The sequence below is a fragment of the Pan paniscus genome, chromosome 19 (genome assembly GCF_029289425.2).
Source record: "Pan paniscus chromosome 19, NHGRI_mPanPan1-v2.0_pri, whole genome shotgun sequence".
Lineage (NCBI taxonomy): Eukaryota > Metazoa > Chordata > Mammalia > Primates > Hominidae > Pan > Pan paniscus.
The window spans coordinates 49,677,606-49,694,541 of record NC_073268.2 but is presented as its reverse complement, the minus strand read 5'-3'; the positions used below and the strand labels follow the sequence as shown (position 1 = coordinate 49,694,541).

At 57.6% G+C, this 16,936-nt stretch overlaps 1 protein-coding gene across 1 annotated transcript; it reads left to right on the top strand.

The window, feature by feature from the left end:
- The first annotated feature begins 4,591 nt into the window (after positions 1-4,591).
- Positions 4,592-10,457, top strand: LOC117978167 (ATP-sensitive inward rectifier potassium channel 12-like). The gene is made up of 2 exons (XM_055101094.2): positions 4,592-4,870; positions 7,420-10,457. The coding sequence occupies exons 1-2, from the start codon at positions 4,621-4,623 to the stop codon at positions 8,775-8,777; spliced, it is 1,608 nt and encodes a 535-aa protein (XP_054957069.2). The 5' UTR covers positions 4,592-4,620; the 3' UTR covers positions 8,778-10,457.
- Positions 10,458-16,936: the final 6,479 nt, after the last annotated feature.

Here is a 16,936-nt window from a genome sequence, read left to right as displayed (position 1 = left end):
CTCCATACAGCCATCCACCCTCACACCCAACCACTCATTCACCCATCCATCCATCCACCCACCCATGTATTCATTCATCCATCTACCCACTCACCCATTTATCCATCCACCTACCCATTCATCCCTGCATTCATTTATCCACCCACCCATCCATCATTGATCCATCCATCCATCCACCCATTCATGCATCCACCCACCCAGCTATTCACAACTGGCTCCAAGGTTGGCATTGGGAAGGCTCTGCAGGTGGTGGCTGGGAGTACAGGCTGAGGGCCTGAATTCCTTTGTGACAGTGGGAGAATTACCACATGAACTACTTCTCTGGAATAGTAACAACAATAGTTCCAACCTTGTGGAATTGTGAGGATTATGTGAGATGATGTATGTAAAATGCCTACTATAGTGTCTGGCATGCAATAGGCACTCAATAATTGTCAGCGGTCATTTTTCTCTGACACTCCATCTTGTTCTGCTCTTCTCTGGTTCTGGATGGTTGCTATGCTGTGAAGGTGTGGGGCATCAAAGGTGCAGGCCAGAGGCCCTTCCATCTCCTGTGGGGCCCTGGGGAAGTGAGCAGAAATGTGGGTTCATGTGGTTATGTCTTACTTGTGAGCCCCTCTGAGAAGAGCAGCACCGCCTGCAGTAACTTGGCTTTACTCTTTAAACTTTAGGATGTTCCAGTGACTGGATCCTTTCCAGCTGGTGCCTGGGAAATGGCGGCCACTACTAATTCAGCCTTGAAGACAGTACCGTGCCCACTTAGCACCATTACATAGAAGACAGAACTCAAGAGATAAGAGTGAAGTCATTGACATGCTCTTGTGCATCTAAGCATTCCTTCCACCAGACTCTCATCTGTACATCCTTCACCCCTCCACCCACCATGCCATCCTTTCATCACCCATTCCCCCACCCATTAATCTGCTCAGCCTTCCATCCACCCACCCATGCCTCCACCCCTCCATCCATCCCCTCACCCATGCCATCCGTTCCTCACCCATTCCCCCACCCATTCATCTGCTCAACCATCCATCCACCCATCCTTCCACCCACCTAGCCAGTCCATCTATCTGGTCACCCCTATCATCCACCCACCCATCTGTCAACCCGATTTATCCATCCATCTGCCCGACCACCCACCTGTTGATTCAATCACTGTTCCACCCATCTCCTCATCCATCCCATTCAGCTGCTTAGTCCTTCACCCTTCATCTGGCTGGGGCGCATTTCCTGGGTGCCCCTCTTTGCTAGTACCTGCATCAGCCTCTCTAGGCCTCTGAGCTTGGTCAGAGATGGGGCCTGGGCAAGATCAACTCTCACACAATATGGGAAGTAGCTTCTGGCCTGAATGGGAAAAGCCCAGTGCTAGAGGATCCTAAAGGGGGCCAGGGGAGGAGGAGGAGGTGGAGGAGGCAGAGGAGAAGGCAGCTCAGTATTGTGGGGCAGAAGGAGGAGGAGGAAGAGCAGGAGGAGACTTGGTGTGGGGCATCCAGGAGGGGAGGCCAGGGTTCAAGAGCCTTTGCCGTGGAGAGGCTACTGGAGACCCTATGAGGAAGGCCCAGGAGACAAAGGTTCCAGCGCAAGTAGTTTCCTGGGAGGTGATCCCAGGAAATAAGGAAATGAGGTGAGAAAGAGAAGGAAGTGATAAAGGGCATGTCGTTGATACAGTTACTGCTGGGGCACTGGAGCTGACTCCTGCTGGGGAGGCCAGGGAAGAAGTGCCCCTCCCAGGGGCAGCTTGCTGGGGCCCAGCCACCTGCTCCCATCAGTCACTGACTGAAAGCTGTCCTGGCAGCATCAGCTCCTCAGCCTGCCCTCTGAATGGCAGAGCATGCCCATGGCTAGAGAGAGCTTTTGGGCAGAGGGACACTGGTTCGTGTAGGAATTGAGACAGGTGGGCCTGAGGTGGTAAGGGCCTAGGATATCAGTGGGGCACCCACCACCCCATGCCCTGCACACAGTGATGTGTTGCTGCTGCCTCTCTCCTCGGGCCTAGCCTGCATTTGGCATAGGAAGCCATCATGGCATTGGACCCAAATGTTTGAGGGCCATGGGTTAGCTTGGTGGACAGAGGCCAGGTGAGTCTCTGGTGGGGAAGTTTGGCCTGGAAAGGGGATTGGGTGTAAGAGGTCATCATCTTCTTCCCAGATTATGAGACATAGCAATGCCACCCCCCACTCTCCCTCTCCCCTCCACACCAGCCTGGGTTCTCCCCCATCCAGCCAAGCTTCCTCACTGCCCCAGGGTGCCCAGCACGTCTTTGCCTCCCACTCCTGGCTCTGGCAGTGTCCCCCAGCAGTGCCCCTCCTGGCTGCCTGTGCCCAGCCTAGCCTTGATGTGGTCCTACACCCTGGGCAGGGCCTGCCATGAGGGAGAGCCCCTAACCCTGCAGCCAGCCCTGCCTCTCACACCCTAAGTGATGGAGCAAGGGCACCACTGGCTCAGAGCCTCAGTCTCCCCATCTGCAAAGGAAGGGCTGGGCTTTCCAGGCCCCAGTGCTGCATCTGATGAATGGTGCCTGGATTAGGAAAGATTCTGAGCTGCCCCGGATGCAGTGGATGAAGCTCTGTGGCTGAGGAATGGTGCTTGCCTGGGCGAGGCTGGAGCAGGCACCTTGGGCGGGGAAGCGTGTGCCAGCCTTCCCTGCATTGAGTGATCTCCCAGGGGTCTTCCAATGGTGAGGCTTGATCATGAGGTAGAGTGCCCCATCTCCGAATGAGGGTGAGTGGCCGTGGGTTGGAGTGCTGGTGAGGGCCCTTGAACCTGTGCTTTTGAGTGCCGATTTGCGGCAGTCTACATCTCATCACCACCTGGGATTGCAGGGGCTTGGGACCAAAAGGATTGCAGTGCCACGCACACAGTCAGGCCTCAGGTCTTGGTGTTGTGGGGCACTGGTTTCACCCCTACAGCCCAGCCTGGAAACTTCACTCCTGAAAGGCTGTGTAACCCTCACAGTGACTCAATCTTCCTAGGCTTCCGTCTGCTCATCTGGAAAATGGGGATAATAATCACAGTGTGATGGAAGGGATTAAATGAATCAGTTTATTAAAGCTCTTAGAAGAGCACGTGGCAGGTAGTAAGCACTTGATAGATACTGAGTGCTGTGTTCGTGCCTCGTGAGGTGCCCCAGCTAGCTGAACAGTCTCTGCATGAGGGATGGGGGCTGTTGGCACCTCCCCCTCCGAGTCCCTATGTCTTACCCTGGGTGATGCAGGCCCCTGCACTCTCCTTTCCAGTCAGTGCTTTCTTGGTGTCTGGGAATGTGGGTCCAGGCCTTGCCCTGGGCTCCTCCCAGATGTCACCGAAACCTGAGAAGCCCAGGGCCTCAGGGCAGTGGGCATGGGGCATCCAGTTCCATCCAGAAGCACCTCCCGGTGACTCCTGGACCCCACCCTTAGGTCACGTGGCAGCTGCCATCTGGCATCCTCTCTAAAAGCTCCCAGCCCAGGCCCTGGTCTGTTCTTCAAGTGGACTGGTCGCTGGGAGGCTGCGTCTGTAGGCACTGTGGCCAGCAGGAAAGCAGGGATCTCCGGGGGTCTGCCGGGCCCGCGCTGTCTCCCCACTGCCTGCTCTCTCCCTGCTGGGTTTGCTTCACTGCCCCTTGGTGTTGAAACCGCCTTGTCTAGCTCAGGTAGTGTACCCCAGCGCCCCTCTCCCATTCCCCTCCCGGCGACCCTGGGACCCTGGCAGGCCAACCTGGGTGTCTGTGGAAAACGGTCCTAACTTTAGTAGTGAGCACCTTGTCTTGGCCCTTGAATTGCTTTGTGACCTGGGACAAGTCTCTTTTTCTTTTTGGACTTGGTTCTTCCATCTGTGAAATGGGGAGCCAGCCTTCTTGCTTGCTAAGGCCTCTTCCAGCAAAACAGTTTCTCTGATTTCATGTCTTGTCTGATTTCACTGTATGCACCCCATTGAGCAAGAGCCAAAAAGGCCTGTGTGTCCCTGGTGGAGGATATTGTCCTATATTTCTTAAATTGCGACCTTGAAGGCCGCATGGTTGTGTAACTTCTTGCCACACCTGTGTTTATGCAGGAGTGTTCTTGAGACATTGTCTAGCTTGTGGTGCTAGGGTTTCTATGCCAGGGTCCCCTTCTGGGTCTGTCTTTGGGGTGCTGTATTCACCAAGTGCCCAGTGAGGGAGCTCCCAGCACCCCTGGGGAGGGTCTCTCTCTCTCTCTCTCACACACACACATGCACACATGGCAGAGCAGGGCTGTGTGAGGCTGAGGACTGACATTCTGGGCTCCAACTCTCTCTTCTGCTCAGTTTCCAGGGGTCCTGAGACAGGTGTCTTTGTCAGTTTTTGGCTCTGAGAAATGAGGGAGTGGGGCATGAACTTGACCTTGTTGATGCTCTCTGGGTGGTAAAACCACGCAGAGAGGAACGTCAACAGAAGTGGGGGTTTCCAAGCCTGTATGACACCATCTGGGCAGGTCTGGGGTGCCCAGCCCTGGCAGAGATGCCAGGAGCTGTGGCAGCACCCTCACCAGTCTGGTAGCTGGCCAGTTTCGAGGCCGCCAGCTGCTGGGAACACATGCAGACCGGGCTCTCTGGCCTTTAATTCTTGTGATTCTGTTCCTTGCAGGCTTTGAGCTGCTCGGAGCAGGGGCTGGAGCAGCCATGACCCGCTGGAAGTCCCTCAAGGCCCCTGGGCCACACAAATCCAGCCCCTGTCAGCTGGTGGCCTCACGCCGGCGTCTGAGTTCCCCGGCCCTGGCTGCTTCCTTCTGGAGGGTCCAGGAATCTGGGGCTGAGCCCCCTTCCCAGCACAGCCTCAGGGGTCCCCCCTGCCGCCGGCTCCCTACCTCCAGGCCCAGGCAGAAGCAGTGTCCACCATTCCGGCCCTGCGTCCCAGCTCCTCAGCGTCATGGTGAGGTGGTCAGCCACAGCGGTGTTGGGGGGGGACGGCAGAGTAAGGAAAGGCATCCCTGCAGAGCTTGGGGTCCCATGGTGGGGGACGGCGCTAGAGGTGGTTTAAAACTCAACTCTCCTGCTTAATGGCTGTGTGGCCTGGGGGAAGTCACTTAACTTTTCTGAACCTGGATGGTGGCTGCACCCCCGGGTTGTTGAGAGGATGATGTGAGGGCAGCTGTTGATGGATCTGTCCCCCAAGGCGCCCAGGACCCCGCCTGCTCTCCCTGTGTCTCTCAGGCGGCAGTTGCTGTGTGCTGCTCGGACTGGCCGGCTTGAGGCTGAGCAACCGGGCAGCCCCTGGGAGTGTTCCACAGCCTGGCCGGGCAGGCGGCTCCCCCATCACCTGTTGCTCAGGTGTTTGGAGCAGAGCTCAGAGGCTGCACCCGCTCCGAGGCCCAGACTAGTGTGGACGTGGCCAGAAGCTGGGTCACATAGACCGGGGCTGAATCCTGGCATTGCTGCCTCCTGCCTATGGGACTGGGACAAGTCCATTCTGGCTTCTGGGCCTCCAGGTCCTTGTTTGTAAAGCAGGGTGGCCCACCCCTCCCTGGAGGGCTTGAGAGGCCTGCAGAAGGCTGTGTGCAGCGCCTGGTCCACAGTGGTGCCAGCCCCCCAGGATGTTCTCTTGGGGCCTCAGTGTCTTCGTAACTGAGTAACGTGGCTGCAGGTGTGCTAAGGGACAAGGCTTTGTCTAGCTCTGAGGTTATGGTGTGACTGGACTGGGACTGGGGGTGCTGGGTCCCTGTGGGCGGGGAGGGGTGGGCCTGTCCAGCTCCTCCATGCGGGGCTAATGCTGGAAGGCCCAGGTCTCCCTGCTTCCAGCCTAGCCCAGCTGAGGCAGGCTGCCATCCAGATGTGGCTGTGGGCCAGGCGGTGCCATAGCCCCTAGCTTGCAGATGCCCTAGCCTGTCACTGACAGGCCAGTGTGGGGCCTTTAGTGGGGGCAGCACAGCCTGTGTGTCCCGGGGGTGGGCACGTCAGTGGCTGAGAGCAGGCTTTGTTCTGGCTGGCATGGATGCCCTGCTGCGGGGCCTGTCTTGGGGTGCCTGAATGTGCAGTAGGCTGGCCTGGAGCCAGGTGCTGCCTGCAGTGAGCTGAGGGTGGTGCTGGGAACAGGTGGTGCCAGGGTAGCAGCCTTGCAATCTTCCTTAGAGATGCGGGAAGCAGGGGCTGGGGAGGGCCCTCGGCTGAGGTCAGCCAGGGAGCTGCCCGTGTCTGGGTGCCAGATCTTACCCTCTTTGGCACTGCTGGTGACCAAGAAGCTGCAAGCATGGCATGTGGGTGGACACTGTAGAATGGGGCATGTGGGTGTCAGGAGGGTGGTGGGACCCAGCTTGGGGTGTTCAAAGTGGGTGGCGACAGGGGTGGCAGGCCGCATTCTAGGCCCTGGGAAGGACAACAAGAAGCAAAAGAGAAAACGTCTCACGCCTGTAATCCCAGCACTTCAGGAGGCCGAGGCAGGTGGATCACCTGAGGTCAAGAGTTTGAGACCAGCCTGGCCAACATGGTGAAACCCCGTCTCTACTTAAAATACAAAAGTTAGCTGGATGTGGTGGCGGGCACCTATAATCCCAGCTGCTCAGGAAGCTGAGGCAGGAGAATCGCTTGAACCCAGGAGGCGGAGATGGCAGTGAGCTGAAATCGCGCCATTGCATTCCAGCCGAGGTGACGAGAGGAAGATTCTGTCTAAAAAAGAAAAAAAAAGAAAAAAGAAAAGAAAAAAAGAAAATGTGCTACCCTTAGGGAGTGGTGGTCTCAGGGCGGGGTTGATGGTTGAGTGCCCCTGGCTACGTTATTGTTATTGCTGCCGCCATTGTGCCCTTAGAAAGGGCAGTGCTGTGGATATAGCAGGGATGGGACATGGGTCTTCCTGGGGCACAAGGAGGCCTCTGGTGCCAAGTTGGTGAGGCAGTGGCAGGATGTCTTGTGGGAGGGTGTCCAGGGTGGGTTTGAGGGACAGCCTGGGGCCAGGGGCTGTGACCGGAAGGGGAGTCCGCTGGAGGAGGCTGGGAGGTGAGGTCCGAGGGGTCAGGAGCTTCCCTGTGCAGGTCCTGCATGTCCTGGGGGGCCTCTGACATTGAGCAGGGGAGGGATAGGCACCGACTCAGCTTCCACAGGCCCTCTGTGGCTGCCATGGAGACTGGGGGGCCATCGGCAGAGGCAGAGAGGCTGGCAAGTTGTGCCCCGAACTGGCTGAGCAGGCACTGTTAGATTCAGGCCTTGAGGGTGGGAGAAGGGGTCGGATCCTAAATAGACTCTTCAGAGCCCTCAGTGTGGGAGTGAGGTGTGGAGCTGGGGTTTTTGGCTGGAGCTGCTGGGGGCCTGAAGGGGGTGGCCACTCGCACTGGGAAGGCGGAGTGGGGAGCTGGCTTAGGCAAGACCAGAGCACGATCGTGGGTCAATCAGGGTGGAAGCGTCCTCCAGTCACGTCTGGGGGCCCTGGGATGGGGGTAGAGGAGCCTGGAGCCACCAGCCCAGCCAGACATGCTGTCATCTCTGTTGCAGGAGCCGCCCTGCCTGGAGCTAGCCTGGGGGCGAGCCAGGGTCCCCCAACCCCCGGGATGACCGCGGCCAGCCGGGCCAACCCCTACAGCATCGTGTCATCGGAGGAGGACGGGCTGCACCTGGTCACCATGTCGGGCGCCAACGGCTTCGGCAACGGCAAGGTGCACACGCGGCGCAGGTGCCGCAACCGCTTCGTCAAGAAGAATGGCCAGTGCAACATTGAGTTCGCCAACATGGACGAGAAGTCACAGCGCTACCTGGCTGACATGTTCACCACCTGTGTGGACATCCGCTGGCGGTACATGCTGCTCATCTTCTCGCTGGCCTTCCTTGCCTCCTGGCTGCTGTTCGGCGTCATCTTCTGGGTCATCGCGGTGGCACATGGTGACCTGGAGCCGGCTGAGGGCCGCGGCCGCACACCCTGTGTGATGCAGGTGCACGGCTTCATGGCGGCCTTCCTCTTCTCCATCGAGACGCAGACCACCATCGGCTACGGGCTGCGCTGTGTGACGGAGGAGTGCCCGGTGGCCGTCTTCATGGTGGTGGCCCAGTCCATCGTGGGCTGCATCATCGACTCCTTCATGATTGGTGCCATCATGGCCAAGATGGCAAGGCCCAAGAAGCGGGCACACACGCTGCTGTTCAGCCACAATGCCGTGGTGGCCCTGCGTGACGGCAAGCTCTGCCTCATGTGGCGTGTGGGTAACCTGCGCAAGAGCCACATTGTGGAGGCCCATGTGCGCGTGCAGCTCATCAAGCCGCGGGTCACCGAGGAGGGCGAGTACATCCCGCTGGACCAGATCGACATCAATGTGGGCTTCGATAAGGGCCTGGACCGCATCTTTCTGGTGTCGCCCATCACCATCCTGCATGAGATTGATGAGGCCAGCCCGCTCTTCGGCATCAGCCGGCAGGACCTGGAGACGGACGACTTTGAGATCGTGGTCATCCTGGAAGGCATGGTGGAGGCCACAGCCATGACCACCCAGGCCCGCAGCTCCTACCTGGCCAATGAGATCCTGTGGGGTCACCGCTTTGAGCCCGTGCTCTTCGAGGAGAAGAACCAGTACAAGATTGACTACTCGCACTTCCACAAGACATATGAGGTGCCCTCTACGCCCCGCTGCAGCGCGAAGGATCTGGTAGAGAACAAGTTCCTGCTGCCCAGCGCCAACTCCTTCTGCTACGAGAACGAGCTGGCCTTCCTGAGCCGTGACGAGGAGGATGAGGCGGATGGAGACCAGGACGGCCGAAGCCGGGACGGCCTCAGCCCCCAGGCCAGGCATGACTTTGACAGACTCCAGGCTGGTGGCGGGGTCCTGGAGCAGCGGCCCTACAGACGGGGGTCAGAGATCTGAGCCAACCTTGGCCGACACGCAGCATCCACCCCAGGCCGGGGAGAAGCCCTGCGGTCGCTCAGGGGCCCTGGGTTTGAGCAGAACGGGCCCAGTGCCCTGGGTTGCAGACTCAGTAGCGTTTTAGTCATTTTATGTTTCTTTGCAACGGCCTCAGAAGGTTGGCCGGAGAGGGGGCAGCCAGAGCGGCAGCCCCCGGCCTCAGAGGCTATCACAGGCTCAGGGCAAAGAAGTGGCCTCCTGGGGGGCCAGGCCACGAGGGCCAGGGCTTCTGCCTGAAGATGGAGCTGCAGCCTGCGGGGAAGCAGCTCAGTTCGATGGTGGGCCCAGCCTCTGCTGTCCAAGGCTGGCTAGCTGCGGTGCTCCTTGCTGGTTTTTACCTTGGGGAGAAACACCGGGTTTCAGCTTTCTCGAACTTAGCTTGGGTGAGACTGTTTACAAAAAAAAAAAAAAAAATTACCATGCAATTGAAAAAAATTATTTTAATTCATAGGGGGCAAAAAGAACAGTTAGAATTCCATGGGTCTGCCGGGATGCAGCAGCTGGCTGGAAGCTCTAGAGGGTTCCCCGAGGTGGGACTGGCCTCTCCCCGTGTGTGTGGGCACTGCAGTCCCTGGGCAAGCAGGGTGCTCTGGGGCCGCACTTTGTTGAGCTCATGAGCCAGCTAGGCTCTGTTTGTGATAGAAAAATCAAGACCATGTTAATGATCATAATAAAAGCTTTCTGCTGTCTTTGGGGTGCTGGGTGGGTCTGGGAAGAAACTGGTTTGAGGTTTTAGAGTTTGCCTTTGTACCTTAGAGATGTGTCTCAGGGCCAGGCATGGGACCTGCCATCGAGGGTTCCTCCTCCCACCCTCGATTTTCCTGTTTTGCTTCTCTCTCCATTTCTGTCCAGGCCTCCGCCCAATTCCACAGTGAGGGGTGGTTAGGAGCCATAGGCCGGGATGGCTCCTTGGGAAGGGAAGTCAGGATCCCAGGCTAGGAGGAAGCTGGCAGCCCCGTCCCCACTGGGCCCACAGTGTGAGTCGTGCGTTAGAGACTCCGTGTTGTCCTGTTCTTTCTGGGCTCGCTCATCTCCCCGCAACCCTGTCCCACCCCACCTCGCCCATACCTCCACTGCTGAAGTTCCTCCAGCCCCTCTGCCTTGTGAAGGTGGCAGGGGCCAGGTCTGCCTGACATAGGACCACATCCTGTCCCTCCCTCACCTGGAGCAGCACAGCGGAGTTCAGGCAGGGCACAGCCAGGCCCTGGTCGGTGCTGAATGGCAGAGGAAAGATCTTAGGAAAGGAGAGGAATCACCACCCCCTCCTGCCAACTGGGATGACCGGAGGTGAGCGTGTGCGTCCGGCTCGTGTGTAGGAGGCTGTGTGTGTGCCCATCTGAAACCATGTACTTGAGTGTGTGTCTGTGTGCAGCCTATGCCTGCTGCTCAGAGCACAGTGGCCACCCCCTGAGCCTCTGCTGGTGGTGTGCTGCCCGGTCCCCACCCAGAGGGTCCTGGGGGGTGGGGAGGAGCCACCGTTGGGAGGCCCCTGTATAGGGTGTCTGCCCTGCGTGAGGTCATAGAATGTCAAATTATTTTAAATGGTGAAACTGGAGAATTTTCATGTTAGTTTCAATACATAGCAGTATCTAAAGACGTAGGCGATGAGACTAGACCACATTAAATGCATTTTGATCTCTTTGAGGTCCCCTGTGTCGAGATGTGTTTTCTGAAGGTCCCCTCCATGGCTCCACAGCGTGCTGGGCGTCAGCCCGGCTTCCTCAGCCTCCGCCTTGGGTGGAGGTTTTCTGGGGCTCATGGGTGAGGGTGGGGCATGGTGGCAGCTGTTGGGAGACGGAACAGAACTCGGCCTCCTTGCAGCTCCCAGTGGTCTCCAGCAAGCACACAGGGCTTGTCCCATGATGTCACCTCTCCCAGGTGGCAGGGCCGAGCCTCCTGCCTTCCCTTCCTTCTGCAAGGATGTACTGGGTGCCTGCTGTTGCAGCAGCGCCCTCCGCAGCTGGGGGAGGCTGACCTGAGACAGGCAACTCCTTTCCCAGGAGGGGAAGCCCTGCTCCAGCTTGTAGCAGGCAGGGGCTGAGGAAGAGTTTCAGAGCGTGCCAGTGTCTCCACTGAGGTGACGAGACAAGCCTGGAGTGGGGTGAGGGAACACACACGGCCCAATTTTGGGAAACTAGACTTTCATCTGTACCTTGAGGCTCAGCCCCAGATCTCCAAGGTCTTCAGCAGGGACTTGTGGGGAGAGAATTCCTTCCCTTCCCAAACTATGTGAGTGGAGAGTTCTCCACTCCTCTGCATCAGCAAAGGACTCAGGGCACCCTCTTTCTGCAGGATTTTGATGATGATTCCAGACAACCCTGGATAAGAATCCCCTGCCCGAGTCATTCCTGGGTGATGGTGCCGTGCATGGCAGAATGTGGAGCAGGGGCTTGGGTGCCAGGGCCTAGGGGGTCATGAAGGCTTCCCAGTGGGAGCTCCCTTGGGTTGGACTTGGGGTGACCCGGGGACCCTGGAGGTGGCTTGGTTTGGTGGGGACCTCCTTTCTGACTCTGGGGCCCTCCTGGGACCCCAGTAGCAGGATCTAAGCCAACTGGGGCCAAAACACGGTGGCATCTGTCTCCACTCCACTCAAGCCCTCCGGGCCATTCCCATGGCACTGACTGATAGGCATGAGGCCCTGGCCCCAGTTGGTGCTCAACAAATGCTTGTCGTAGAGTCTCCAGGTGCACTGTCCTGGCTGTACTAATGCCGCAAAGGGCCCTGGGTCAGAATGCAGGCCACTCATTTGCTGGGGGACCTCCTGTGAATTCCTTTCCCCCTCCAGCCTCGGTCTCCTGGTCTGCAAAAAGGGAGTGTTCATAAGAATGGCCAGCTCACAGGTTTGTTGGAAAGGAGGAGAAAGAACCCTGACATAGTGAGTGCTTCTCAGTGCCTGCCTTCTGCTAAGTCAGATTGCACTGGCACTGCCCGCCCTCCTGAGGGGCATGCGGAGGTGCTGCTCTGGCTCAAGGTCACAGCAAGGAACACATAGCCCAGGCCCAACCCCAGGTCTGCGTGACTTCCATGCACTTCCCTGCCTCTCCAGGGATGATGTGAGCCCAACCCAGAATCTGCTTTAAAACAGGTAGAGCTGGGATGGGGGTGGAGAGCTTGTGAGTGTTCACTGAGCGCCTGCGAGCTTGAAGTTTGAGGTCTGTCAGGCCCCTCCCTTGATCTTGGGCTGGCCCGTGTCAGCAGGCCTCAGAGGCACTGCTAACCTATTTTAGAGGAGGTTGGTCGAGGGAAGCTAAGGGACTTGCTCGAGGCCCCCACAGGGTAGTTCCTCAAGCTGGGATCTAAGCCAGGCCCTGGACCCTTCGGTCAGTTGACCCAGATGCTGCCACCCTGCTGGTCACTGGACACCTCAGGGCCTCTGCCTGCTGGTGATCAGGGCTGGGCTGCGGTCTCTGCCAGTGGAGGGATGCCCCAGCTGGGGCTTGCCCTGGACTCATCTCCACTTTGCCCTTCCTAAAACCGGTCTGCAGGGAGGACCCCCACAACTCGGGAGGAATCACAGCCCAGATCAGAGCTGCCTGTGTGCTCCCCAACAGCAGTGGGGGCCCCCAAGGACACATCGGACCCCCTTCAGCCCACTCTCCACCCAGCACCAGAGTGGTCTTCTTACAACCAGAATCAGGCCTTGCAGCCCCCTGCCTGAAACACCCCCTGGCTTCTCCTTAACACTAGCAATAAAACCCCAGCTGCTCCCTGCCCGCTTCACCTCTGCAAGCCCGCCCTGTGCAGCGCAACCTTCCCTGCTCTCCCTCCCGCTCCTGCCCTTCTGCTGCAGGCACCCTGTCCCTTGAGTTCCTTGACATTCCACATGTCCCCCCACCCCAGGACCTTTGCGCGTGCCTTCCCTCTGCCTGACACTTTCCCCTCAGGTCTTAGCAGACCCAGCTCCTCAATTTTCAAGTCTAGGCCTTCCCAGACCCAGTGTGAGGGAAGGCAGATGCTCCCTCTGGAGGCAGCCGTCACCCCCAGGCTTGCAGTCTGCTGTCCTCACCAGGCTGTGAGCTCTGTGGGGCAGGGACTGCCGTCTCGGTCCCCGCTGGTGCCCAGTGCCAGGAGCAGGGCATGGAGGAGCTCCATGTGTGCTTGGATGGGGGGTGTGGGCCCTGCAGGCGTCTCTCCCACACAGAGGGCTCTACAGGTCTTGCCACCTGAGGCCCCCTTTTCGCTGACCCAGCCAGGATGGGGCCCAGCCACCAGCCACACCCAGGGGAGAGCAGCCCAGCCTGGGGTAACTGGAACCGGGAACCAGGAACAGAGCGGACAAGGGCTTTTGTGCTGAAGGCGATTTGAGCCCAAGGAAGGCTCTGGGTACTCCACCCGCTTTCCTTCTCGGTGCTGCCAAGAAAACATAGAAGGCGGCTCCCCTTTCACCCACAGCTGGACTGGGACCTGGATGGCCTGGCTTCTGGACTCTGCCCTTGAGTGTTTATGACTGGCCAACTCTGGGCCTCAGTTTCCTTCTATGGAACAAGAACTCCATTCATTCCTTCAACAAGTATTTATGAGCTGCCACTGTGAGCATCAGGGGCCAGGTGGGAAGGAAGCCAGGCCCAGCAGATGGTGAACAAGAGTCTGGGCCTGAGTCCTCTACAAGTGGGGATTCTGGTGCAGGGGAAGGATAGGGGAGAGGGGAGCAGCCTAGGCAGCAAGGAGCTGAGGAGGGATGTGGGTGCCACTGGAGCCCATCACTGTCTGGCACTCCTAGGGGTGTGAAGAGGGGCAAGGGGTTGTCCTCCTTAGGTGAGGGGGGCGGGGCTGCGGTGGCGGCTGTTGCGCTCATCGGTCAGTCCTTGCCTGCAGCCACCCTGGGAGAGGAGGTGGCTCCTATGGATCCAGGACTATTCTCCAGAGGAGGGTAGCGGGGAGATGGGCACTTCCCCCAGGAACCGGATCTGAGTGGCCCCAACCATGTCCACTGCAGCAAGGAGCTACAGAGCAGCGTGGTCCTGGGATCCAGCGGGACACATCCAGGGGCTGCGTCCGGAGGCACGGAGGCCTGGCTGGAGGGACCGGGGACCTCCCAAAGGAAGTGACACTTCCTCTGGGATCTGCGGGATGAGTGGGTGTTTGCCAGGCACACAGGGAAGTGCTTCCCAGGGAGAGGGACAGGCACAACCAAAGGCCTTGCAGTGGGAGACAGCAGAAGGAAGATGCTTGGCTGGGGTGGGCGGGTCACCGTGAGCCCAAGGATCCTGTGCAGGGCCCAGCTTCAGTCTTGTTCCCAGCTCCTCCCTGGCCTCCACCATAGCCACAGCGTGGCTGCATTGCCCACCCCAGAATGTCAGCCCTTGGGAGCAGGACTTTTTTGTTCTGCTTTGTTCATAGCTGGGTCCCAGCCCCCAGAACTGCAAGCACTGGCTCCCAGTAGGCTCTCAGTAAATCCTTAGCTGCTTCAAGATGTAAAAGGACCTTCAAGCCAGAGTTGGTGCAGTGTGGGCTTGTCCCTGGGGTGCCTGGGACCCTGCTGCAGGGCAGGGTAGGGTGGTAACCACCAGTGACCAGGAGCAGGAAGGGATAGGGTCCACAAGGGGTCCCAGGGGCTCCTCTGCACAGCTAATGCCAGAGGTGCTGGGGGGTGGGCCACACAAGCAACCCCAGCCTCAAATTAGGGACCCACCGACCAGGATCCCCTGTGCTGTCAGAATAACATTTCGAAAGGCAAAAAATAAAACACATTGAGTTTCAAAGGAAATCTGTTTTATTGAAATGCAGTTATCAAAATATGAACAGATACATTGGTGGTATACCAATGGCTCTATTTCCTCACGGACCTGCTCATGGCCTCTGCCTCCCTGGCTGGTGAGCACAGCCCCTCCCAAGGGGGCCAGCAATGTCACAGGGCATGGGAATGCCTCCTGATCTGTGGGCGACAGGATAGTAGGCACTGGGCACTGCTCACCCTTGTCTGTCAAGGAAGAAATTGCAAAACTTCTCTGAGAGTGAGATGAAGTTGAGATTGAATGCTTCTCATTTCCCAGTGCACGTGCCCTGAGGCTTATCCCCAGACCCTGAGGGAGTTCAGGCCACAGGGGCTGGGCTGGGCCAGGGTAATTTCTTGAACCCAGTGCTGAATCTCAGAGTCAGAGCACTCCTGCCTGCCCCAACCCCCAGCCCCCAAGTCTGCTCAACCTGAGGGAGGATGGGGTGCTCCCTACGGAACACCAGGACAGTTCAAGGGTCTTCGCCCTGCACTTGTTTGGAGGCTGCAATGGTGGGTCATGACTTTCACTTCATGGCTGTTAGAGGGCACTCCCTTTGCACTTAGCCCAGAAGCCATAAACACTATGAATGCCATGGACAAGTGAATAGCAGGGAATGAAAGCTAGGGGTTCTCTTGGGCATGACCCTATGCCAGTCCTGGAGCCACCCAGAGAGGACATCTGAGGACTCTGAAGACCTTGGCTGCACTAACTTCTCTGTGCCTGTTCTCTCCTCTGTAAAATGGGGCTGATGATCATAAAGCCACAGGTAAGAAGTAGGCAACCGCCTGTGGCAGCACCCGGCACAGGGGCACTGCCTGAGCACCAGATTTCCTGTCTTGCTGCCGTGATCTAGGGGTACAAGAATCCCAGGTGGGGCAACCCTGGACTGGTGCTCTGTGGCTGGAGGAGAAAGGGAAGGCCAGTGGGGCTGGGCCAGTTAGAGCCAGGGAGGAGGAATAGGCTGGGGCTGGGGCTGGGATCTGCTGACTCCAAGTGTGATGGGAGCAAGAAAGATCCCTGACATGTTTGACTTTTCAGGATCATTCCTGTTGCCATGTAGGAAGCAGGCCAGGGAGGACGGCCCTGGGACTAGGGTAGGAGGCTGAGTGTGCAGCCCAAGAAGGCACCCGAGGAAACATTGCGGCATCCAGGCTGGTCTGTGGACTTGGGTGGGAGCAGCCAGGCAGATGGGGAGGACTAGGGAGGAGAAGCTTGCGGAGAGTGATGGCCTCTCTGGATGCTTTAAAATGCAAACAAAGGCACAGCCACTTTGGAGGTTGGTTTGAAGTTTCTTGATAAAGTTAAACGTACACTTGTCAAATGGTCCTGCCATTTGTTAACTAGGTACTACTGAAGAGAAATGAGACTCATGTTCACACAAAAACTTGTAAGTGGTTGTTTATAGCAGTGTTACTATTAATCACCCAAACAAGGAAGTGGCCCACATGTGCCTCACCTGGTGAGGGGACAAGCAAGCCGTGGCCCACCCCGAGATGGAAGCATCCCGAGCAGAGAGAAGGGAGGATATTGACACGTGGCACCACAAATGTGTCCCAAAGGAAGCAGCTGAGTGGAAGGAGCCAGGCCCCGCCACTTCCTGCTGTGGGTCCCACACGTGTCCATGGAAGCTGTGAACGGAGTAGGGGATGGAGAACACATCCGTAGCTGCCAGGGGCTGAGGGTGGAGGCGTGGTTACCATGAGGGACAGGAGGCAGTTTTGGGGCTTGGTGTCTTGATCATGGCTACACGGATATGTGCACTTTGTCAAAACTCACAGGACGGTGCACAGCAAAGGATGAGTATAGGTACATTACACCTTAAATTTTTTTTAAAGTGGGGAAAGAAAAAGAAGTTGCCACAAAAACCTTGTATGTTGAGCCATCAGCCTGTCTGGATTTCAGACACATTGGAGGAGAGGTCGGGTCTGTAGTTTGAGACTGGGGAGCCATCAGCTGTGGACGGAGTCAAGTGACTGAGAGATTAAAGACACCAGACACCTAGACACTGAGGATGTGGCAAGGGGAGGTTGGGAGAGGGCGCAGGGGTGGAAGGCACTGGGAATGACAGAGGCAAATTGGCAGGATGATTGACACACAGATAAAAAGAGACGGTTAGATGAGCAGAAAGTCAGGTAAAGAGACAGACGTGGACTAACAGACAGGCAGAAAGTGGAGACAGAGACAAATATCCACTAACCGAGCAACAGGTAGACAGAAAGATGCTGTAAAGATAGAAACTTGTGTAAGTAGATGGATGGAGCTAAGGGTAGCTCTCAGGTGGACACAGACAGAAATGCAGACAGATGTCTTGGCTTACGAGTGCATGAACAGCCTGCCCTGATTTTCTGGGGCATTCTTCTAGATCTTGGATCTATGGTGTTGGCATTGACTTACGTCCTCTTT